At 42.4% G+C, this 21,239-nt stretch overlaps 2 protein-coding genes across 3 annotated transcripts in view; both read left to right on the forward strand.

Annotated features, from left to right (window-relative positions):
• The first annotated feature begins 324 nt into the window (after positions 1 to 324).
• Positions 325 to 15,467, forward strand: topaz1 (testis and ovary specific PAZ domain containing 1). Of its 2 annotated transcripts, none has more exons than XM_034892653.1 (20): positions 325 to 1,366; positions 2,589 to 5,358; positions 5,468 to 5,505; positions 5,748 to 5,842; positions 6,811 to 6,857; positions 6,952 to 7,019; positions 7,177 to 7,232; positions 7,631 to 7,723; positions 8,010 to 8,067; positions 8,326 to 8,477; positions 8,660 to 8,752; positions 8,855 to 8,961; positions 9,120 to 9,183; positions 9,286 to 9,457; positions 9,608 to 9,708; positions 11,238 to 11,403; positions 12,646 to 12,798; positions 14,040 to 14,243; positions 14,398 to 14,584; positions 14,669 to 15,467. In XM_034892653.1, the coding sequence occupies exons 1-20, from the start codon at positions 514 to 516 to the stop codon at positions 14,865 to 14,867; spliced, it is 5,676 nt and encodes a 1,891-aa protein (XP_034748544.1). In that variant the 5' UTR covers positions 325 to 513; the 3' UTR covers positions 14,868 to 15,467. The 2 variants fall into 2 exon arrangements, with proteins under 2 accessions (XP_034748544.1, XP_034748546.1); XM_034892655.1 differs by having other exon boundaries at positions 325 to 808.
• Positions 15,468 to 17,053: 1,586 nt separating this feature from the next.
• trim71 (tripartite motif containing 71, E3 ubiquitin protein ligase) overlaps positions 17,054 to 21,239 on the forward strand; it is a 32,586-nt gene continuing 28,400 nt past the window's right edge. The window contains exon 1 of the mRNA XM_034892045.1: positions 17,054 to 18,923. Within this exon, the coding sequence (XP_034747936.1) occupies positions 18,171 to 18,923 (753 nt within the window). The 5' untranslated portion in view covers positions 17,054 to 18,170. The remainder of the gene's footprint in view (positions 18,924 to 21,239) is intronic.

The raw sequence follows: 21,239 nt of genomic DNA on the forward strand, positions 1-21,239 counted from the left end.
TAGTTTATGTGCATGTTTTGTTTCCTATATCTGCATCTGTAAATACTTTTATTTTCACTTTAATTTCCTATGTCCCATGGTTTTATTTTCTACTTCTACAGCTTTATTCTAAAGAGTTATTTAGATTCTGTCTTTACGTCTTGTTTATTTATTTATGTAGTTAATGTATTTATTAGTCATACACTACAAACACACAGTGAAAGTATTGCAACATTACATCCATAATGTGCATGGGCTTTATGTATAGAAATAGAAAGAAATATCCTCACATGTAATAGCGTTTGACACCTCGCGCGTGCGCACAGTGACCATCACACCTTCGTTCCCTTGTCAATTTGTAGTTAATCAGAGCAGCAGGGAAAGATAAACGGTAGGGTCGCTCGAGACTAGTTTTGACGTCGTTACGCAGGTTTAATCACAGCGAGTTTGCCTTTTTCTTGAAAGCACTTTTTATTAAGCAAGTATTATTTTATTTTTTTTTAGCTTTCGATAGTCATTGTTTTAAATGACAGCATGTTATCATCTTCTAACAGAATAAAACTTAACCGAGTGGCGTTAAAAAACCCTGTTGGTCAGCCAGTGCCGCGACGGAGACGACTCTCAAAGTCGTTGAATAATTTTACAACTGACTCCAAAATACAAGTGGAAAACCAACAAGTTTCTGAACCAGTCCCGAAAAAAGACACGACATCCGTCCCTAGCAGCAGTGAACCTGTCCAAACCTCTAAAACAGAACAATTAGGCCCTGAAAATGTAACCGATACAACCGGTATTATCGCTGAAGGAGAGTCGGAGGAGAATTGCGTTGGTACGCAGAAGCCAAGGAGAAGAAATAATTATCAGCCATGCAAAGGGAATGGTAGTGTGGTGGTTGATACACAACAGGGGCCGTACACTAGAGGCAAGTATCAGCAGAGCAAACCAAACACCAGGAGCAAGTGTAGGTTGCACAGCCTCAAAACGTTCTGCAATCTCAGACTGAGGTTTACTTGTTGGCTGTGCACTGACTCTGCTTCAGACGGTGCTTTATTTAAACGGACAGAGATCCACCGCCGGGTAAAGCCGAGGCGCACAGTCTCCTCAATGTCTTGTCAAATGAAGTTAAGTAGCGGGGCCCCCTTGACCACAAGCAAGGTTACAAAGAACAAGACTCTAGTCGATCTAAAGGCTAATGTGGACACATCTTCTGGTAGTTGTAAATCCAGACAAGGGAATACTCGTGTTGCTGAAAGTGCCAGGGACAGAGGTGGAAAGGGTAGGAGCAAAGTGAAGGCCAGGCCCATTGGGTGTGATCCTCCTCAGCCTGCTGTTGCAAATGCAAGACGAGTGCCGACGGGAGCGCGGTCGATACCCACTGGACTGTCAAGTAAGGTGCACTTTAGCTTATGTCTTTAGCCGTGTTGTTTGCTTCTATTTGGTTAGTTGACTATCCATAAGGGTGTAAAATAACAGGCATAACTGTCCAGCTAAGTTTTCAATTGAGGATATTTTGGTTGTTAAAAGCTTTTAGCTAACTTTGGCTAATTGCGTGCTGGAACGTGTCAGATGCTAGCTAAGCTAACGACGCGGCTAAATCCTATCCTCACTTAAAACTACTTCACGTCAGTGGATAACGTAGGGATAATTTATAATAAGTGACTTAAAACATCAAAAAGAGCTAGGTACAGACCCCATATTCTTTTTTTGAATACTGAATTAAATAAGATACTAACTTGGCAGCAAATAGCAGTGGGGTAGCTAACCCCCTTCATGTTAACTCACATTAACTGCCATGTTCTGCTGAGATTCTCTGCTAGCTTAGACCCTTGGGGGTGTTTACTTCAAGTACTTTTGGTAACTGTGCTACATTGTTGGTTTGTTGTGTCACAGTCTGAGCTGGATTTACCAATTTGATTATATGGCTAGTCATTAAAAGGGTAGTTAGCCTAATTATTCCATATTTCCAATGGGATGGTGTCATTTTCTCCACTCACCAAAAAGCTGATTTAAAAACATGGTTTATTGGTGTTGCCCCATTTGGGATTGTCTTAGCCACTGTCCAGAAGACAGACCCAGATAATTGATTTGCTAAACCAACAAGTTGGGAAACTAAAACCTACATTTTGACGATGCCTCCAAGAAAGCATAAACCTCACCTGTTGTGTGGCTTGTCCAAGTTTGTTTTGGACTGTGGAAAGGGCTCATTGCTGCTCCTTGGTGAGGGGATGCGGGGAGAACAACCACTGCAGGTGGATGTTTTCCACGTTATAACACCTAATAGTGGAGAGTCAGGAACCCCATTACAGCTTGGCGGATCAGAATGAAGTGAACAAGCTGCTGCACTTGAAAAAAATGCCACACAAAGGGTGAAATATATGCTTTATCAATAGTGTTATACGAGGGAAAGGTCTTCACGTAGGCGGATTAATAGGTTGATTTGGCAAATCTGTGTCTTGGTAAGAAATGAGAAACAACTGATAAAAGCTGCTCCTCCAAGCTTTTCGTCTCATCTACTGTCTACCATAACCCCCAAAAAACACCTTTCTGTGCTGATAGATTACAGATAGGGACTGATGCTCTACCTAACAATTGTTTGTTTCCACTTGCAGACATCGATAGAAATATGCACCCAAACCCCACGGGAATTCCTGGTTCAGAAGGATCTTTGAGAAGAGCTGTAAGAGCCTCCAGCTGTGGTGACTGTAAATACATTTACTCTCAGCAGAAGACATTTGGTGAGCAAAGACTAGAAGGCAGTGGCCCAGGGCCAAAGCAGTCTACGGTTGATTTTAAGATCAAGAAAGCAAATGCATTCACTGAGACCTCCAGGAAGATTATCATATGGATAGACAAGTATCCAAAAGTGATGCTTTGTGACATAGCTAAAAAATGTGATGCTTTTAGTCATGATTGTGGCTTTGTGTTACCGGATGTTCTCAAAACCAAGGTTGTGCGTTGCTTCAAACGGGACATGAACGCTTGTCACAGAATTCAGTCTAAGAAGAGCGTCTGTCTGTCTCAGAGTCTGACTGAACACCAAAGACACCGGAAAAAATGCACAGATGTGCAGATGTTATCCAGTCAAACCACTTGTCATTCCCTCAACAGTTGGACAAGTGAAGGCTCTGCAACTCTATCTGGGTCTTTTTTATTAGGTGGACATATACAAAAGGGGGAGTGCAGGACTGGCATGTTTGACAGAGATGTTGAGGAGGATCCTGGGCCAGGATCTTGCCTAATGGGATCTGATATTCACAGAGACAAAAGAATAAAGCTTGGGGATAGTGTTAAAGATGGGATTTTACCATCCACTCCAAAGTTAGAAAGCATCCGTCACAAAGACCCAGGAAGAAGTGACCCTAGGCACAAAGAGAAAACACGCACTTGGATGTCTGATGACAGTCAGTCATGTTTAGAGCATGAGGTTGGGGGCAAAAGCTCTTTTGGCTCAGCTGTGAAAGAAAACTGTGTCCACAAGAAACCTTGTTGTGAGCTTGACAATCCCACAAAAAACGATGCAGCGCAAATGTCCTCAGAACTGTTCTGTCAGAGTGACAAGGTGGACACAGTTAACCTAGAGTCATTCACATGCCAAAGAGTAAGGGCCTATCTCGGAAAAATTACATTTTCATGTGCACGCACATACATGTCTTGGCCCTTCTCTAACAGTGGCCAGACCCTTACAGTGCCTACTAGTACCACAGTCTGTCCAGCCGATCCATCAGCTGGACATAACGGCAACTCCTCATTAGATCAAAATCAGCCATGTTCATCTAACAACCGAACCAGTGACTTGCTCCCAGATACACCTACAGACACCTCTTTAGGCAAAGCCCACCAGGTTTCTCATCAAAACGGAGAGAAGCGAGAAGAGGATGGAGAGAGCATTTTAGCAGGGAGGAATGGAAAAACACATGGTAATATGTCTTCATACTCTTTGGAGTTTGCACCTCACGTCATGGGGGAAAAAGAATCATTAGCAGGTCTTTCCTCAGATACTGCTGCTCTTTCCAACCCAAGTCAGCATGGAGGAGAGTCTGACACAGACACAGTCTCAGCCTCATCTTCACCAGTTAATGAACCTGAAAGTGACAGCTCCATGTCTACCCCTTCCCCCTCCGCACTTGGCCTGGTTGACTGGGAAACTGCCACTACTTTGTCTCCCATGTCATCTCCATTTACACATGGTTTTAGCAGCCTGACGGCCACACCATCCCCACTCCCAACTTCATCATTCCTACTGAAGAAAGTCGAAGGTGTTGAGTTGGCTGAAGCTCATTCTGCAAGCGCGTCACCCAAATGTATATTCAAAACTGTAGAAACAGCATTGTTCTACTGTGAAGAAACCCAAATGACTTCATGGACTCCTCCAAGCACCTCTGACGCCTTTGAATCATGTGATTCCTCTCTCCTGCTCCCTCAAGATGAGCAACAAAGTGACCAAGGGATTCTCACAGACACGAGTCCACCAACACTGGAGCCATATTATAATACAAGCCCCTTTAACCATGCTCTTTTAAAGGAGAGATCATTGCATAACATCCACACAGAAAAGTGTGTAGAAACAAGCTCAAGTGAGTTTATGCTTCCACCACTGCTCTCTCCTGTCACTTCACCACAAGGGTGCCCTAGAAAAAGCCTCCTGCCCCAAAGCTCAGACTATTCAGATGAAGAGAAGGAAATCAAAAACACCAGAAAACACAAAATATTACCTAGATGTCACATGCTCCAAATTGTGAGTAGCAATAATGAAAACTCATATTGCACAAATTATCTTAAACATGGTAGTGAAGAGATGGAAAGAGTCTCAACAAATTGCAATACTATTTTAAGGGATCCTCAGTCTTCTCTAAGCAGTGCCGAAGATGTGGATGATGGTGATATTGAAAAGGAAAGCCAGGCTGGAACTGGTAGTGAATATGATGTGGAACAGGGTAACAAAAAATCTGGACAAGTTCCATTCGACCCAAAAATAAAGGAAGCTCTTACCTCGGGTGCTCTGAAAAACCCCAGCTCTTCTCCCAGCAGTGATGACGATGATGGTGGAGCCTTCAGTGATGAGGGTCAGGCCTGTTCTTCTAGAGAAGAGGGATCTAGTCCATCTGAAAAAGAAGGTAGTGAAAGGGATGAAACAGCCTCTGCAGAGGCAGCTGGTGATACTCAGTGCGGCATTTTGGATGAGTTCACAGCTTACGAGCAGGATATCCTGCTTGTTGATGTGATCCAGGACGACCCAGAGCTGTTTGAAAACGTGCCCCAGGAAAGATTGCTGAAACTAGGTCCCATCAGAGTTACTGAGGCCCCTAAAACCAGACCTGTTGGAGTGGTGAAAACACTGTCACCCAAGAGAGGTGAAGCATTTCTACAGTTGGATCAAAGGTAAGCTCTCATATTTGATAGCATCTCCTTACACTTACAGATTAGTTATGTATTTAACAATTACAATTATTACAAATGGAATAAAAATGAAATCTTATTTGTGTTTCAGCTTAAGCCCAGTTTACTGCAAGAGTCCTGAAATCACAGGTATGACGAGTGCACCAGTAAGAAAAAACAGAGCAATGATGAGTAATTTTAGAGACAACACAACATGCAAAAAGTTATAAATCTCTTCAACAGAAGATGTATTTAGTGTACATTTCTGATGCTTAAATCTGCTTGCAGATATAGCTAATGTGCCTTCATCGTACATGTGCGCGTGTGTGATCTAATATATCCAAAGATCATCTCATGAGTTCCTTTTTTTTTTTTCGGTGTGCATTTTACAGATGAGAGCGACAGCCGACCATGGAGACCCCGGTGTAGCAGCACCTCTTCCGAAACGCTAAGCAACACATGGCCTGCAACGGACAAGAAACCCAAAGTAATGTAGTATAGATAGAATAGAATGCCTTTATTGTTATTATACACAAGTGCAGTACTTGTGCAACGAGATTGAAGCAACCCCTTTCACAGTGTCGACTCAAAATATAAAAATATAAAATATTAAGTAAAGGTAGTGGAGAACAAAGAGGGGGGGGACCTGGTGCACAGTCCCAAGAGCATATTTATACATATATAAAATAACTTTGGATACACATGATGCAAAAAAGTTTAGTATTTATAGTGGGTTTAAAGTTGTGTCATGTAGTGGACAAGTTCCCTGGGACTCTATTTCAGCATGTTAATGCAAGGCAGAACACATATAAACAGTGTCTTTTCTGCAAAAATGCTCCCTGTGCCTCCCCACATTAACATTACAAAACTAAATAACCAAGAGTGTTTGATACCATTCAAAATAAATGTCGTAGCTTAAAGCTTTAGTGCGTAGGTTTTTGATATTAATAAATGTCCGTTACATTAAAGTCGTTGCCAAATGAGTTGTTGATCTGTTCCACACAACTCTCTCTGGATTTCTCAGCGTAACTATGTTCAGAAGATTGTGTCGTCCGGTGACTTTCCTGCGCAGAAACCTGAATGAAGATGATTACTTCTTCTGAGGAGTCCATGTTTCTTTAATCCTCCGTATCTTCCTTGGCTACTAGCAACTGCATGGAAGAGGGATGGGGGAGTGGCGGTGCGCGTTCACGGGAGGCTGTATCATGTGGACTCGCCGACAGTTGTATTGTCGTTACTTAGAATTCCTCATGGGGACGGCAGAAACTATGCACAATAGATTTAATCAAAATAGGATTTTACAGGAAATTATAATACCCTGTACTTCTACAGTAACATTGGGACTACTGCATTAAGAGTAGATGTCCTGGAAGAAGTAATGAACATAATGCATGCAAGAGGATTGGTTACTACAACAACTTCTTCATGTTAAGTCTGTTATGTGTTTTTGAACAGTGTCAGCCTGATGCCAACAACAATCATGTCAACGGAGGACTGGAGAGGTAGCTGTTTGCACACGTCACACAATGAAGCATTTCTTCGGCCCACTTAATCGGTCTTTGTTTTGATAACCACTGTATCTATGTCCTGTAATAGGAGCCTGCCCATCCAGAATGTAAACTCCTTCCGTAAACACATCCCTCCTCTTATGACCACAAGAGATGGTGAGGGGTTTAAACTGGTTTCCCTTGTATCTTGTTTGCATGGATAACTCTTTTTGTGATTGTGTCATTCATTTGCAAATGTTCCCTCCAGAGTTCCTTATTTAAAACTTGAGTTGCTGGGTATGACTGTTCTTTTGCTCCACTGCTCTCTCCACAGCGCCATGGATCCCAAACCCAGTAAACATGACAGCATTCAAGAGACACAAATCTAATGTAAGTGTTCATCAAATAAAGAACAGTCACCAACTTTCCACAAGAAGTCCTGATTTATAAACGCATTTATTGGCTTTAGCATGGATTGTTTTTTCAAATTATTCCTAAGAATCTGACCAAAATGAATCGGTACTAGACATACTTAACATAAAAATCTTACTAAGTGCCTAAAAGAAGGCAGAATGATGGAATATAGTTTCTGTTGTATTACCTTGTTTAACAGTCATGTAGTTTTATCTAAAAAATGTGCATCGATGAAGGCAGGCTATGAGTGTCTACAAAGACGCTCAGGTTGTTAATATTATATTTAATAAAAACTTGTTGAATATTCTCCTGCCAGAAACTTTTAGTTTTAAATTTTATTTGAGTAATGTTACAACTTCTCTCCCTCTCTAAAGCCTCAATACTGCAGGCAGTACTTCAGCGAGACGCTTTCCTGCGGGTTCAAGAAGTGTCGCTTCCAGCATGTGCCTGTGGAGGGGGACGAGAAGGTACGCCCAAATAATATTTTCATAGCTTGCCAGAATCATGCCAAACACTGAACACATCGGAGCACTGTAAGGATCTTCACTCTACATTTTTCACTTTTGATTTATGAGTTATACTGTAGAACTGATGTGTAAAGCCACTGGCTGGAAAGAGGAGGTATTCTTTAATGCTAAAAGTTTGCAGTTGGGTGTTGATCACAAAGGAAAACCCATCCTCTGCTCTGCCATAGCTGTAATTCCACTCTTAATTTCAGAATTGTGGAGTCACCTCCCTTTTTCCCTCTTTCAGTTGTGCATTGAAACAGTGATACGGTTCACCAAAAATCTAAAGTGTCTTCAAAAAGCAGGTGAGTTTTCAATTCATCCAATAATTAAAATCTAAATGGGCACAGTTTTCACTGTGTTCATGGGGGAGTGTATGTATAGAGTGTGAATGTTACTCCTAAGCAAGTGCCTCTGTTTGAATGTCCGTAACATCTCATTCCCTAAACTCAATGTCCTAATTTACCTTTTTTTTTTTACTTTGCTGCATTATCTATCTGCTCTACCTGTCTGACGCCATGGGTATCTTTTACATGAGTCAACCCTTCGCCTTTTGTTTCCAGGAGCTGTTTTTACAGGCTACTACCGGAACAACCCACCCGGAGCGTACTTCTCCAAGCCGGTGCTTCTGACACTCCTCTGGGCTCTGCTCAAAAATGGCATGGTGTCTGAGGTCTTCTCAGTCCTCAGTGTCAGCTTGGATCACAAGATTGTGGTCAGTGTGGTTTTCATCTGTCTTTTCACAATGCCCTGCTGCAGTACACTGTGTATTCCAGTAGAGGGCTATTTGGTATGTGCAGAGAAGCACTCAATGGTTACATAGGGTTGCATGTATATTCAAATTAGCCATTTAATAGGCATTAAAATAATAATATGCCCCTCTTCCTCTCTTGCTAGCCTGGCCATGAGTTCTTGTTGGCCCTCTTTAACGTTGTGAGAGAAAAGGGTCTCATCGGTGTTGTACCTGAACTCATGCAGCTCACGTTCAAGGTATCTCGACTCCTACACTCGTAACTTACCGTAGGGCAGTAGGATCTTTATAGATTTTTGGAAAATTATGTGGAAAAATTGATTGTGCATATATGTTTACAGATGGCCGGTGCCGGCCTGGTGCTGAGTTTGGACTGTCTTGACTGTGTGAAAAACACTCCTGAGTTCCAGAAGACAGTCAGTCCAAACTCACTTACGTCTGGTAACAAGTAAGTGGATCTTCACCTCACATCGCTCTACAACAAAAGTAGTTAATTATCATCCATACTTATTTATAACTCTCATTTCTGAAATGCTGCATTATTTATCTTTTTGAATAACTGACTTACTTAACTTAATAACTCTATCTTTGTATGTATTATAAAAGGTTATCTACCAGTGCACGCTTTCCAGAGTACCTCAACTTGGCCCATTCCATTGTGGAAATAGAGGTTTGTTCTTCTCTCCAGAAGAGTACTTTTGTCAACTTAATCAAGGATTAAATGGTTTGTGTTCCATCTGTCATTGTAGTCAGACCTGCCTTTATGTTTTAGCTTTGTACCAAGCAGGAGGACTGGAGGCGGATGGGGGTGGTGTTCAGGTCCATTTGCCTATCCAGCAAACATCCCAACCAAGTGGGGAAAATCAGCGGTCGCATTGCTATAGCGCTCCTGTCTGAGAGCAAAGACAAGTTGTCACTGCCCTTTGTTACCTTTGCCGAGACAGGTTAAACTAATGACTTTATATTTATATGTATACTATTTTAATTAATATTTATTTTATTGCATTTGTTTCCAAAACATGCTTCTGTCTAATTGCTATTTTCCTAGAACATTACATAGTAATTGCTGATAATTTGATTATTCTGATTTTTAGTGTGTCAGAATGAAAGTGAGGACAGCCTGATCTCGAGCTTTTTAGGCAGAATTGGAGTCTCTCTGATGTTCAGATACCACAAAACGCATCAATGGGCTAAGGTAAATAAACCGTCTTGGTGTGTTTTCACACCCTTGTCTCTTATCAACATCTGGGCCTGTATTCACAAAACCTTTTATCTTAGCACTCGGAGGACTCCTAAATGGCACTGAAGGTTTCTAGCGTCACTGATTTAACATTAAAACAAAAAGTAATACACGCTACTGACTTGGCATATTTTTACTACAGTTTAAACTATAGTGTGTAGTTTCTCTTCCATGTGGAATTCTAAGTATAGGGATGCACCAAATCCAGTTTCTTGGGGTTTCAAATTCACCGGTGAAGATTCTGCCGTACACCAAATCCTACTCCTATCCTCAGTCCATTAACACAGTAAACAAATTAATGATGTAAACAACATCCACAGCCTCTAAAATAGTTAAATATAACAACTTAACGTTGAATGTCCCACTGTAGGGAGACTCATTATCCGAGAGAATGGCTGACAGACGGGAGTTTTCAGCTTGGACTGTCCTTCTCTTTGTGTATGTTTCATATGCAAATCTTAACAGTGGCGATGTTTTGTATTGTTTAGGGTCCTAGCCACCATGAGACAAATCTGCATTACAAATTGAACATCTAGCTAACTTGAATCACCTTTTGACTGAAAGTACTGCCAAACAACACTTTTTCTGCAAACTAGCTCCATTTTCACTGTCTTGCAGCCTACTGCGTTGAACAATCCACCTACGTTAACACCTTCCCGTAATCAGCGGCGATGTCGTTGAGTCGGCCAGCGTAGCTTGCGTAGGGTTTGGTGGTGTAAAAGATGGCAAGGTCTGACAGAAACCGAACCCTGGCAAAAAGCTAAACATTCGTCCAAACCCGAATCCTGGATTCGGTGCATTCCTAATTCTAAGTAATATCAACCAAACTGTAGCCACGTCCTCCATCGTCGTCCTCCACACAGTTGCTACTAGCCAAGGAGTTTAAAAAATTGTAATGGACTCTACAGAAAAGGTCACTATCGTCACTTGATTTTCAACACACCAGTTTCCGAACACAGCCATACTGAGAAATGCAGAGTGTGTTTTGTGGAGCTAATGGTCCTAATTAGCTTTGCATCAACCCATTTGGAATTGGCTTGAATGTAACGGTCGTTAGTTAATATAAAAAAAGACATGTGACCCATTTTCCTCCGACACGCTGTATTAACATTACTGTTAAAAACGCTTTCCAGGTTAGTGGGATGCATACTGTACCAAACCAACATTAAAAACGTAGTCTTCTTCCCTACGCGTTTGGTTTTGTTGCTAAGCTGTGTGTAAAATGAGCAGTGATGTTATATCATCGGTTTCAGGTAACACCTAGGTTACCGATCGATTATCTATTCAAAACATTATCTATGCAAAATAAAAAAAATTCTATTAAAGAAAAGATAGAAAATAAATATTTGTGTGTTGTGAATTAGTTAAAAATGAAATGGGAATTGGCTACAATCGGTATCGGCTGGTCAAACATCACATTTTTGAAAAGATGTTTCATTTAAGAAGCTATAATGTTGCTTTCTTGTGTGCGTGCATGCATGCAGGGTCGTAGGGTGGTGGAGGTGCTGTCCTTTTCCAAAGTCAACTACTCAACACTAAAGGGTTTGTTTGGGAATGAGGATGGAGCAACACGCTGCTACCTGGTCACTGTGGCTACTGAGCTCTTTCTCCTGAGTGGCAGCTTGGAGGGAGCTCTAAACACACTCCGAGGTAATGACTCTGACCCTGGAGTAAATGGGGAGCCACGGCTGGGCTGACCATATAACATGTAACCTGTGTTTCTACTTAGTGTAAGCACCCACCGTGTCAAAAACTCGATTGTGGTGAAAAATACGCAAGCCATACATAATTAATGCAACCGCACTCCTATTTTATTTACTTACAATTTTAAAATCCATAATAGCATTACTGCTGGTCAGAATTATATAACCATGGTAATTAAATCCACAATAACATTCTTTATTAATCCCACAAGGGGAAACTACACTTTACACTCTGTTGTTATTACACACATTACACACAGGCCTGAATTACACACACATGCTCAGTACCTTAACATGCACTAATGGAGAGATGTCCGAGTGAGGGGGCAGCCCATGGAAAGGCGCCCTGAGCAGTTGGGGGTTCGGTGCCTTGCTCAAGAGCACCTTGGCAGTGCCCAGGAGATGAACTGGCACCTCTCCAGCTACCAGTCCACCACCTTGCTTTGGTCCGTAAGGGGACATGAACCAGTGACCCTGCCAACTCCCAACCCAACTCCCCATGGGCTGAGCTACTGCCACCCTGATATGATTGTCAAAAGTAAATTCGAGATAGCTTTAAATCCTTAAAGAAAATTGGACGTTTTAACATTCAATAGCCGGACGGGATATTTATTGCAGTTATGCCTAAAGCCCGATTTGCACGGGATAAGTACCATCTGGGGACCTTGTGCACACAAAATCTGAATTTTGTTTGGCTCATTTGCACGGGATTAGGAGGCCTGGTTTTATTTGAAGTTACTGACATATGTAGTCTACCCCCGAGTTGGCTACCCAGAGGCACACTGAGGAAGGCCAGGGGGAGTGCTGCCGCACCGCACGTGGGTCAGGGTTCCATATCTTTTGGGGCCAGGCCCGGTAGGTTATCAGAGGCGCATAACCTCTCCCCCCATGGCAATATCCATACATCATCACAGTCAGCCCTCAGGCGAAGCCACAAGCAGTGTGTTGACTTGGGGGTGAAGGTCTCCGGTCGGGCAGTGGTCCAGACTAGGTTGGCCATGAAAGGCTGCATCTGCAGCCCCCCACGGTCCCCTAACCGTCTTCCCAAGAGCAATAAAAAGGCACAGGACACAAAAACCTGTATACTGTTTTTTGTTGGATTTGGATATAGCGTTTTGTAGATGAAACTTCTGTTAAAATGTGCCTTTTGAAAGTTGTTTACTTTTTGTTTATGCATCTCTTAATTCAGAAAACAAATGGTTCCTGAGTTCGAGCTTGTGGCCGTGTGAGCCTGCTGATCTGGAGAGCAGGAGTCGTGTGTTGATGCGTCTGGCTGAGAAAACCTCTCACAGAGACACGCTGGAGGTCCTCTGTAATCTCCCTGGGCTCCACGAGCCAAATGGTGAGAGGGAAAAATATTCTAATTGCCTGAAATGTTCAGAATCTCAGTTTAATCACTTTCAGTCAAATATGTCTTAATATACCTGTGCTTTAAGGTTGAGAAAACATGTATTAGACAGTACCAAGGCCATTTGATTGGGACCCAAACCTGTCACTTGTTTGACTCAGTTGTGAAAGACAGAAGTCAAACCTATGAGCTCAGTACACTTTCCAACCATTTCATAATGGCTCACAGTTAAGGGAAATCAACTTTTTTACTATACTCCTTGATACAAATTTCTATTGCGTTGCTTGCCTGTCAGCAAATTGGAATAGCAAAAATAAGGAGCATCAAACATTGTTAGCAATTGAAATGCAAGCAGAATCTGAGAAGCAATGTCTGTGGAGCACAGAGAATCTCTCGGTATCGGCATTGGCTTCCGTCTTAAGTCACCATCTGATTGGTTACCTGTCACAAGTAATAGCCAATCAACACCACAGACTCAAAGCTGCTCCGGTGAATGAGCACAGCTATGCGTTGAACCTAAAAGGCAAATATGTCAGAATGCTCAATGCAGAAGTTAAGTACAGAAAAAGAAAATCGCGAAAGGACAAACGGCAGTTACTGGATGTTCAGGTGAGCTGTTCAACATCCGCACAGCTTTCTACGTCACTAGCCGAGACGAGGTGGCTTACCATAGAACATGCTAGCTCGTTCTCAATGGCAAAACACTCCTCCAACACACACACTAGTTCACTATAATCTCCAAAAGCAAACTTCCTGTCCCTGTTCTGCAGGTAGTCCACAAGTGTACCTCATTTAGAAGAAGTCTCCCAGCGAATCCTGCCTTGGACTGACCAAAGCTGGAGACAGAGTTATCTAGCTGATGTGATCTTACCTAACTACTGAGCATGTGCAACTCCCAACAAAGATAGTATAGAAGTGATATGTCTCACTCTGTAGCTAAAACAGAGACCTAAACACACAGGGGGAAAACAGGATCTGCAACAATGTGCAGTACAACAAAAGTATGGTGTTTTCTGAAAATAAAACCATGAAAACCTATTCTGGTACAACCTCAATATACAATTATGAACCTGAAAATGAGCATAATATGGGCGCTCTAAAACAAATTTGCATTAATGCAACAATAAAGCGCTGACTTTGACAGCTCTAGTAGATGCGTAAAGCTAAAGAATAACTCCTAATGTGTTTCTGGCTCAATATAATTGAATGTAATTGTACATTTTGTTTTCCTTTAGACTTGGTCGATATCTCCAGGTATGGTCCTCTGTTTAACTCTCACCTGCAAGTGTGTGTGGACAGACAGATACTTCCTGTGGCTTCAGATACTGTGGACTTCATGCTCTCTAAAAACCTGGCAGTTGACCATGCTTTGCTGGAGACGCTTTTGCAAAAACTAGGCAAGCAAAACCTCTGGCTCCGGGCTCGGGAAGTCTTCAGACGTAAGTATAACCGTCTGGTTGGTTGGCTTCCCCACTTATATTAATACGGATCATAAACGCAATTTAGGAAAATCAGAAAGGTAAGAAACTTGAATGACTTTGACAGCTGTCAAACTTTTAATTTAACGGTTACACTGATGTGTATATTCATCAGACTCTCTGAGTATGGGTTACTACCCAGGCGTGTCGGCTCCTCCTGGTTCTATGGCGCTGATCGTCCCCTGTCGACTAGGCGAGGTGGAGCTGGCTCTCGCCTTTGAGATGTTCATCACCGTCAATGCAACGGGCATTTTCCACTATTCAGAGACCCCCACTTCCCCTCTCAGCATCACTCTCAAAAGGTAACGTGTGTGTTTATTCGGGGGAACACTGGATGCATTGTGTGATCTGTATGTAAATGATGGTCCTGCCTCCTCCTCTTCCAGGACTCAAAGCTGCGAGAGCGAGTACCTCTCCACTAGTAGCCGCATCCTCTCTGCAGCCTGCATCCCTCAGCCCAAACTAATTGTTCACTACACAGCAGTTAACTCGTCGCAGGATCAGGTGTTCACCCTTGACGTTTCCTCTGCTCGATGCTGGCTCCGGCACAATCATTTGTGGGCCAATGAGGTGTGGAATTACTGAATCAAACGGTTATTCCCCTGCAGTACCTGAAAGTACTTTCTCCCCTGGAAACCTCAGATGTTGCAGATACATCAGTTGACTCAACCAATGAAATCAGGAAAACAAGCGCATGAACATTCCTCTTGGTTGGACGTTTGTAACACTAATGGTCATAACTTTAATTTAGCCTTTTGACAAAGAAGCAGAAAATCACAGACACCAGAACTTTAAAATGTTTGTTTGTTTTAACAAAACATAACTTATTTTTGTTGAAATATGTTTACGGATTTATTTTTTAATTGTTTTCCTGAAGAGTTCTTCAAGCTGGTTTGTCTTTGCTCTATGTCACTCAGTGTTTGTGTGATTTACTATTGGAACAGAGTCCAGCATAATTTTGTAGGATTGTTATTGTTGTTACAAGTAGAAGATTTAGTTTACAATGTAAATAACATCTGAGTGTATATAGGTAAATATTTATAATGATGTTTAGTCTTTGACAGTATTATGTTTCTGTATTATCTTATTGATTGTCAAAACCTCTAGTGTTGCTTGTTCAAGAGCTGTGATTTACATTTTCTTTGTATGATGTTTTATATAAAAAAAAAAAAACATTGTTCTGAAGTTAGTTTTTTCGCAAAATGAAAAAGAATCCCAGAACAAATATTTTTGGGAAAATAAAATCTAACAGGAAGGTAGGTAGTTAGAATTACACTGCCATTATTTTGTTTGTTTTTTATATGGAAGGTATTACCAGCATTGTTGGTCAATTCCAATTGTTGGTTGGACTAATTACGGCTCTAATTGAAGACAAAAATCTTTTGCTTTGATGTCCAGCTGCCACGTGATTAGTCTATTGAGCCTTTGTCCCATATGATGGTAGCTGCATTTACATGGAGCCTCTCTGTCTGCACCATGGAATCAAATGGTAATTGAACCTAAATGACGTAAAATAATGTCCATAGGGCGCATGGCTGCTGTGACAGAGCCAATGACAATAGATAAACTGGTCAAGCAGAAGTCAGTTTGAGTTCCTGGTGATCCACCAGCCCTGTTTAATCAGTTTTATTGTCTATATTATTCAGACATACATGTTCGTCAGTGCCTTTTTTTAGTGAGAACACTTGTTTGTAGTAGCTACTTTCCAAGCCAACAACACATTTTATCATAAAAAATAAATAAAAATGTCTCATTGGCTTAAATGCAGTCTCTCATTTCCTATGGTCACAGGTGGAAGTCTAGGAACTGCATATGGCTGCACATCGTGGAAGCCTAGTGGGAAGCTGTCACGGATCAACTGAACCACCAGGGGGAAGTACTGGGCTGTAGTGTGAGGAGAGTAATGATGTAAGACAGGATTAAGTAATAAAAAAGAGGCTGGTGAAATTAGAAGTAAATAGACATCTACCTAGATAATTGAAGATAACTTGGAAAGCTCCTTTTCATCACTGAAGAGATACAGCATATATATATATATATGTGTATGTGTGTATGCATGTACTATATGTGTGTATGAATGTATGTTTGTGTATATGTGTGTGTATATATATGTGTGTGTATGTATATATATATATATATATATATATATATATATATATATATATATGTATGTATATATATATGTGTGTGTGTATATATATATGTACATATATGTGTATGTATGTATATCTGGGTGAAATTTCCTGCAACTATTTGTTCCTTCTTCATTCATGCAAATATTATTATCAATTTATTGTATTGTTCCAAACTTTCTGCAGATTCAAAACATTGTGTGTGTTTGGGGAGGTTTTTTCTCTTTAGGAAGTATGCATATCTTAACAACAAACATTTGCTTGCCACAGCATTTAACCTTGACTTTTATTATTTATCACGCTTATGGTTTATTTTCAAACTTCTTAATATCTATCTGAAACGTATTAGATTGTAGATGTATAGGATATTACTTACCAAAATAATATCTATTTACTTTACATGCACGTGAGAACCGATTACAAGAAAATGTGTGTATAGTACTACTTTCTAGGCCTATATCCTTCATTTAAAAACACAACGTCCAAATTTAATACATATACTGAGTCCCAATGGTGACGGAAGTTATTCCTTTAACTTTTCCTAGTGTGTTCTGCTTGAACGCACGCGCAAATATCCACACTCCCCTTGCTGTCGTGAACGAGCGTTGGGCGCACACCCCTTTCACCTCCCTAGGGCGGAAGTGGGTCCATTTTTTCCTCAATCGGATAAGAGCTGCTCGCGGAGATACAGCACGAGCAACACGCTGCAGTGAGAGCGCCCACCTTATGTTAACGTTCATTTTAATTCACCGAGAGTAAACAACGCCGACAACAACGAAGCAATGAACGGAATTCACGTCCATACGGTTGTCGGGCCGAGTTTTCCCCAGTTGTAGGGAACCATTTTCCACGCTGCGCATTCCTCCATGCAGAGAGCCAGAGAGGAAGGCAGAGCACCGACAGACTGAACGGGCAACGAGAGCTGGAAGCGGCCTCTTTACAAGGTGGACCGGTGAATTCTCCCGCAAAGGCTTGTGCTAGACGTCTTTTCTGTTGTTTGGGACGTGTCGGCGTCTCCCTGTGTTTGTTTTGATGACCAAAGACACCCTATGAGTCAGTTTCTTTAATGAATAATTTACGGTGCCTTGGTCCGAGGCTCGCGTTGCGACTATAACCCGACGTTGGCTGCGCCCGACGCCGCCTGAAAGGGCCCAGATGGTGGACTAGAAAGAAAAGCCTCCACGGGCCTTAATTGGAGCGTAGAAAATAAAACAAAATAAGAAATACTTCGATACTCGTCTGGGTGCTGGGTTTCGTAACGCAGAGCCCCGTAGTCATGTTGCTGAGTCGGTGGGGGAGGAGAGACGGAGACCCCAGTACTTCCACGCCAGTCCAATGTCACTCCAGTTTCGGGTTTATGTTATGAGCCTTAACGAAACACCATCGGACACTTTGTCTCGCTCATTGTAATCTTGCAGGTGTTATTTAAAAGTGTGACGCGGATGCTTCACTCACGCCTTACACCACTGAATTGATATGGTCTTAACAGCCTTAGTGTTTTTCTTTTTGTTACCTCAGAACAATCTTTGAAGAACTGCCTAGCTCCTTGTTCTGCATTAGGTCAGAGTTATACAATACAGAGACGTAACAGTAAGTTGATGGGCATCGTTCTCACTGTTGAACTTACTTTAATACCTCATGAATCTACCTCAAATACAACTTTTTTTTCTACACAACACAACGGGCCGATGTGTCCCCAAATAAATACCTCAACCTCATCGCAGCGGATGTTATAAACTGAGTCTGTATTTCGGTAATGCTGCAGATGGCTTCGTTCCCAGACACGGACCTGCAGACCTGCCCGCTCTGCAAGGAGCTGTGCGGCTCCTCTGCTCCTATTTCTTCCAGCTCTTCTACCTCTTCATCTTCCTCACATACCTCATCCTCATCCAGCCAGACCAACAGGAGGCTCCACGTCCTGCCCTGCCTCCATGCCTTCTGCAGGCAGTGTCTAGAGGGCCAGCGCAGTCCAGGGGACCCGCTGAAGCTGCGGTGCCCCACCTGTGACCAGAAGGTGTGCATCTCTGAGGCCGGCGTGGACTCCCTGCCTTCCTCCAACTTCCTCTTCAGCAATCTGTTGGACGTGGTGGTGAGCTCCGAGGAGCACATTCAGAACAAGAATGGCCACCACCACCACCAACGGGGAGGCTTAGGTGGAGGTTCCTCTGGCTTCCATCACCCTAATCATGGAGGCCTGCTGCATCCTAACCACCTGGGAGAGCCTCAGTGCAGTTCCTGTGACGAGGAGAACCCAGCCACCTCCCACTGCCTTGACTGCCAGGACTATCTGTGTGACAACTGTGTGCGGGCACATCAGAGGGTGCGGCTGACCAAGGACCACTTCATCGAGCGCCTGGGAGAGAACCTCCACCTGGGCCGCATCAATGTCAACAACAACCCGGGCCAGCCAGGGGTATCGGTGTCTCTCGCCCAGTCCTTGCAGAACAACTTTGCCCTGCTGTCCCTGTTCCAGGACCACATGAGCTTCTGCCAACACCATGATAATGAGGTGAGTGGAGCATCAGAACATAAATCTACTGCACCTAGGAAGACAGAAGACAAGCTGTATATGTTCATTCATATGAAAGAAAAAATACATTTTACAAATGGATGGCAAATATTTGCACATTTTACAGAAATAATGATCTTTTCTTGACACATTTAGGGGTATTTTGGCTCTGTGGGGTTGAATATATATATATATAACATTTATTACGCACACCTAGAGTGTTATGTTTATGGACTCTTCTTTTATAAATGGACTGTTCTTAAATAGCGCTTTTCTAGTCGACTACTCAAAGCGCTTTTACATAGTAATACAAAGAACATAACCATTCACACACATTCATACACTGGGTGTAAGGTGCCATCCGATCGCCTTCCGATTTGCAGGCGACAGCTCTACCACTGAGCCACAGCCGCCCTTAATGACTTCTATGTGTAGAGTAGAACCACACTGAGGGCCATATGGCCTTAGGTTCAAAGGGAGCTGAGTGGCTCTTCACCTAGTTCCCTGGAGACGAACAGACACGTGTACTGAGCTGGATTACACACACATACATACACACACGCACGCACACACTTATAAGCATAGACACATGCAGAGTCTGGTTAATCTGTACCACACCATCCATTCATTGAGGAGAGAGGCCCCTTTAGTAACTGCACACATGTTTCTATGACTGTAAGAAGTTCTGTCCATGGACATATTCTGAATATGTAGGGTTTCCCTCATAATGGGAAAGACAAGTTGGAACTCAGGGCCCAAAGGGCTTTTTTTCAGACCATGTGATCTAGGCAAAGTAAACTTCAAAGGCCTGTAAAACAGGAAAGCAGCTTTTTCTTGGTTTAGTCATATGGTCAGAAAGAATAACAAATAGCATTGGTAGGGGGTCTTGGAATGTCATTTTTGTACCACTTCTGGTTTCTGTTGAGAAGCTCAAAGAAGTTCTCCCTGCTTCTGGATAATACACTTTTTGCCCCAAACAAGCATCAATAAAAAATTATTGTCTGAGTATAAATATTTTATGGTCAGGTAAGTCAGCAATCAGTTAATTAGATTTTATTTTACTATTGCAAGAGTTAAAACAATGTTAACTTTCTCACATGAACAACTTGGCAGACTGTGGGTATACATTCATCTTTCAATTTACAGTCGCATGCGTACGCCTCGCTGCCTATCAAACAGCAAAACACTTGAGACACGACTGGATGCCATCCGTTGCCAACTAAACCTTGGATAACATGCTGGCACTGCCCACTCAAAAGACACAAATTATGTCCAGTGGATACAGTATGGGAGTTGAGAGAGGTTAGACTGAATGAAAATATTCTGTTGCACGGCCTTGTGACGAAACCAAAGCAATGGTTCTCTACTCTGCTTAACTATTTAAAGCTGAATGCAAACAAAAATGCAGCAATGTTAGTTAATGTCAAGTAATCCCGTCCGGGGGTCTCAAAAGTTTTAGCACCCACTCCCAAAAGCCCGGATCACATTTCCAATTAACTCTTTGCCACCCCTCCCCCCAAACCATTGCCAGTAAATAGGTAAGCCCAGTTTTCCAGTAAGGGCTGACTCACTCACTGTGCTTCAGCCCTGAGGGAGGGAACGACACAGGAGAAGGCTCGTCTTTCTTTGCCTATGAGCACTGAGCTGGCCGGGCCATTGTCCATCCCTCAGTTCCACACCCGTCGTATGATCGAGTGGATTCTCGTATATCCAGACATTCTGTCGAAAAGACCAATTTTGGCCCGTTTGCACTTTTAAGATTTTCATATTTGGGGAAGACCATTTGTCTTCATCTCCCTTTATATTTCTGTTCTGTTAAAACTAGCGATCGACCAATGTGGATACAGATTTGTTTTAGTGCTGATAAGGTTTTCTTTTTTATCAGCCTTAGCCGATGACCAATACAGGCTGGTGTGTGTGTCTTTCCGAGGTGCTCGCTGAAAAAACTCCCACAGAACAACGTCAGCATTTCTTAATCCTATGACCAGTGATCCTAACACCTACCGTAGGCTTACAGATAGCCTACAACTTTGCTATTTGCAGCTCCCTGAATACAATGGCAAGCAGTTTTATAGAGGAGGCATTTTCCATTTGGACCCACAGACTTGCTTAGCTATAGTTGCAAGCACATATTGGGCAATGTGTTTCCTCTTTCCACGTGTATGGTCATATTTCAGCTTAGTCAAAGAGTTAAAAGATGCTTTAAAAGTTTCAAACTTACATTTGTCTTGAAGAGCAGTCTTCCAGCCCAATGCTGTTGGGGGAGGGCTGTGCAGGGTCAGCACGTGAACTGCACAGCATCTCTCTAGCAACACA

Source organism: Etheostoma cragini, chromosome 14, assembly GCF_013103735.1.
Source record: "Etheostoma cragini isolate CJK2018 chromosome 14, CSU_Ecrag_1.0, whole genome shotgun sequence".
Lineage (NCBI taxonomy): Eukaryota > Metazoa > Chordata > Actinopteri > Perciformes > Percidae > Etheostoma > Etheostoma cragini.

Coding starts and splice junctions, on each gene's coding strand:
- topaz1 (XM_034892653.1), top strand. CDS start 514: ATGTTATCATCTTCTAACAGAATAAAACTTAACCGAGTGGCGTTAAAA. Junction 5,506..5,747: donor CAAGAGTCCTGAAATCACAG/GTATGACGAGTG, acceptor TGCATTTTACAG/ATGAGAGCGACAGCCGACCA. Junction 9,184..9,285: donor ATTCCATTGTGGAAATAGAG/GTTTGTTCTTCT, acceptor TTTATGTTTTAG/CTTTGTACCAAGCAGGAGGA.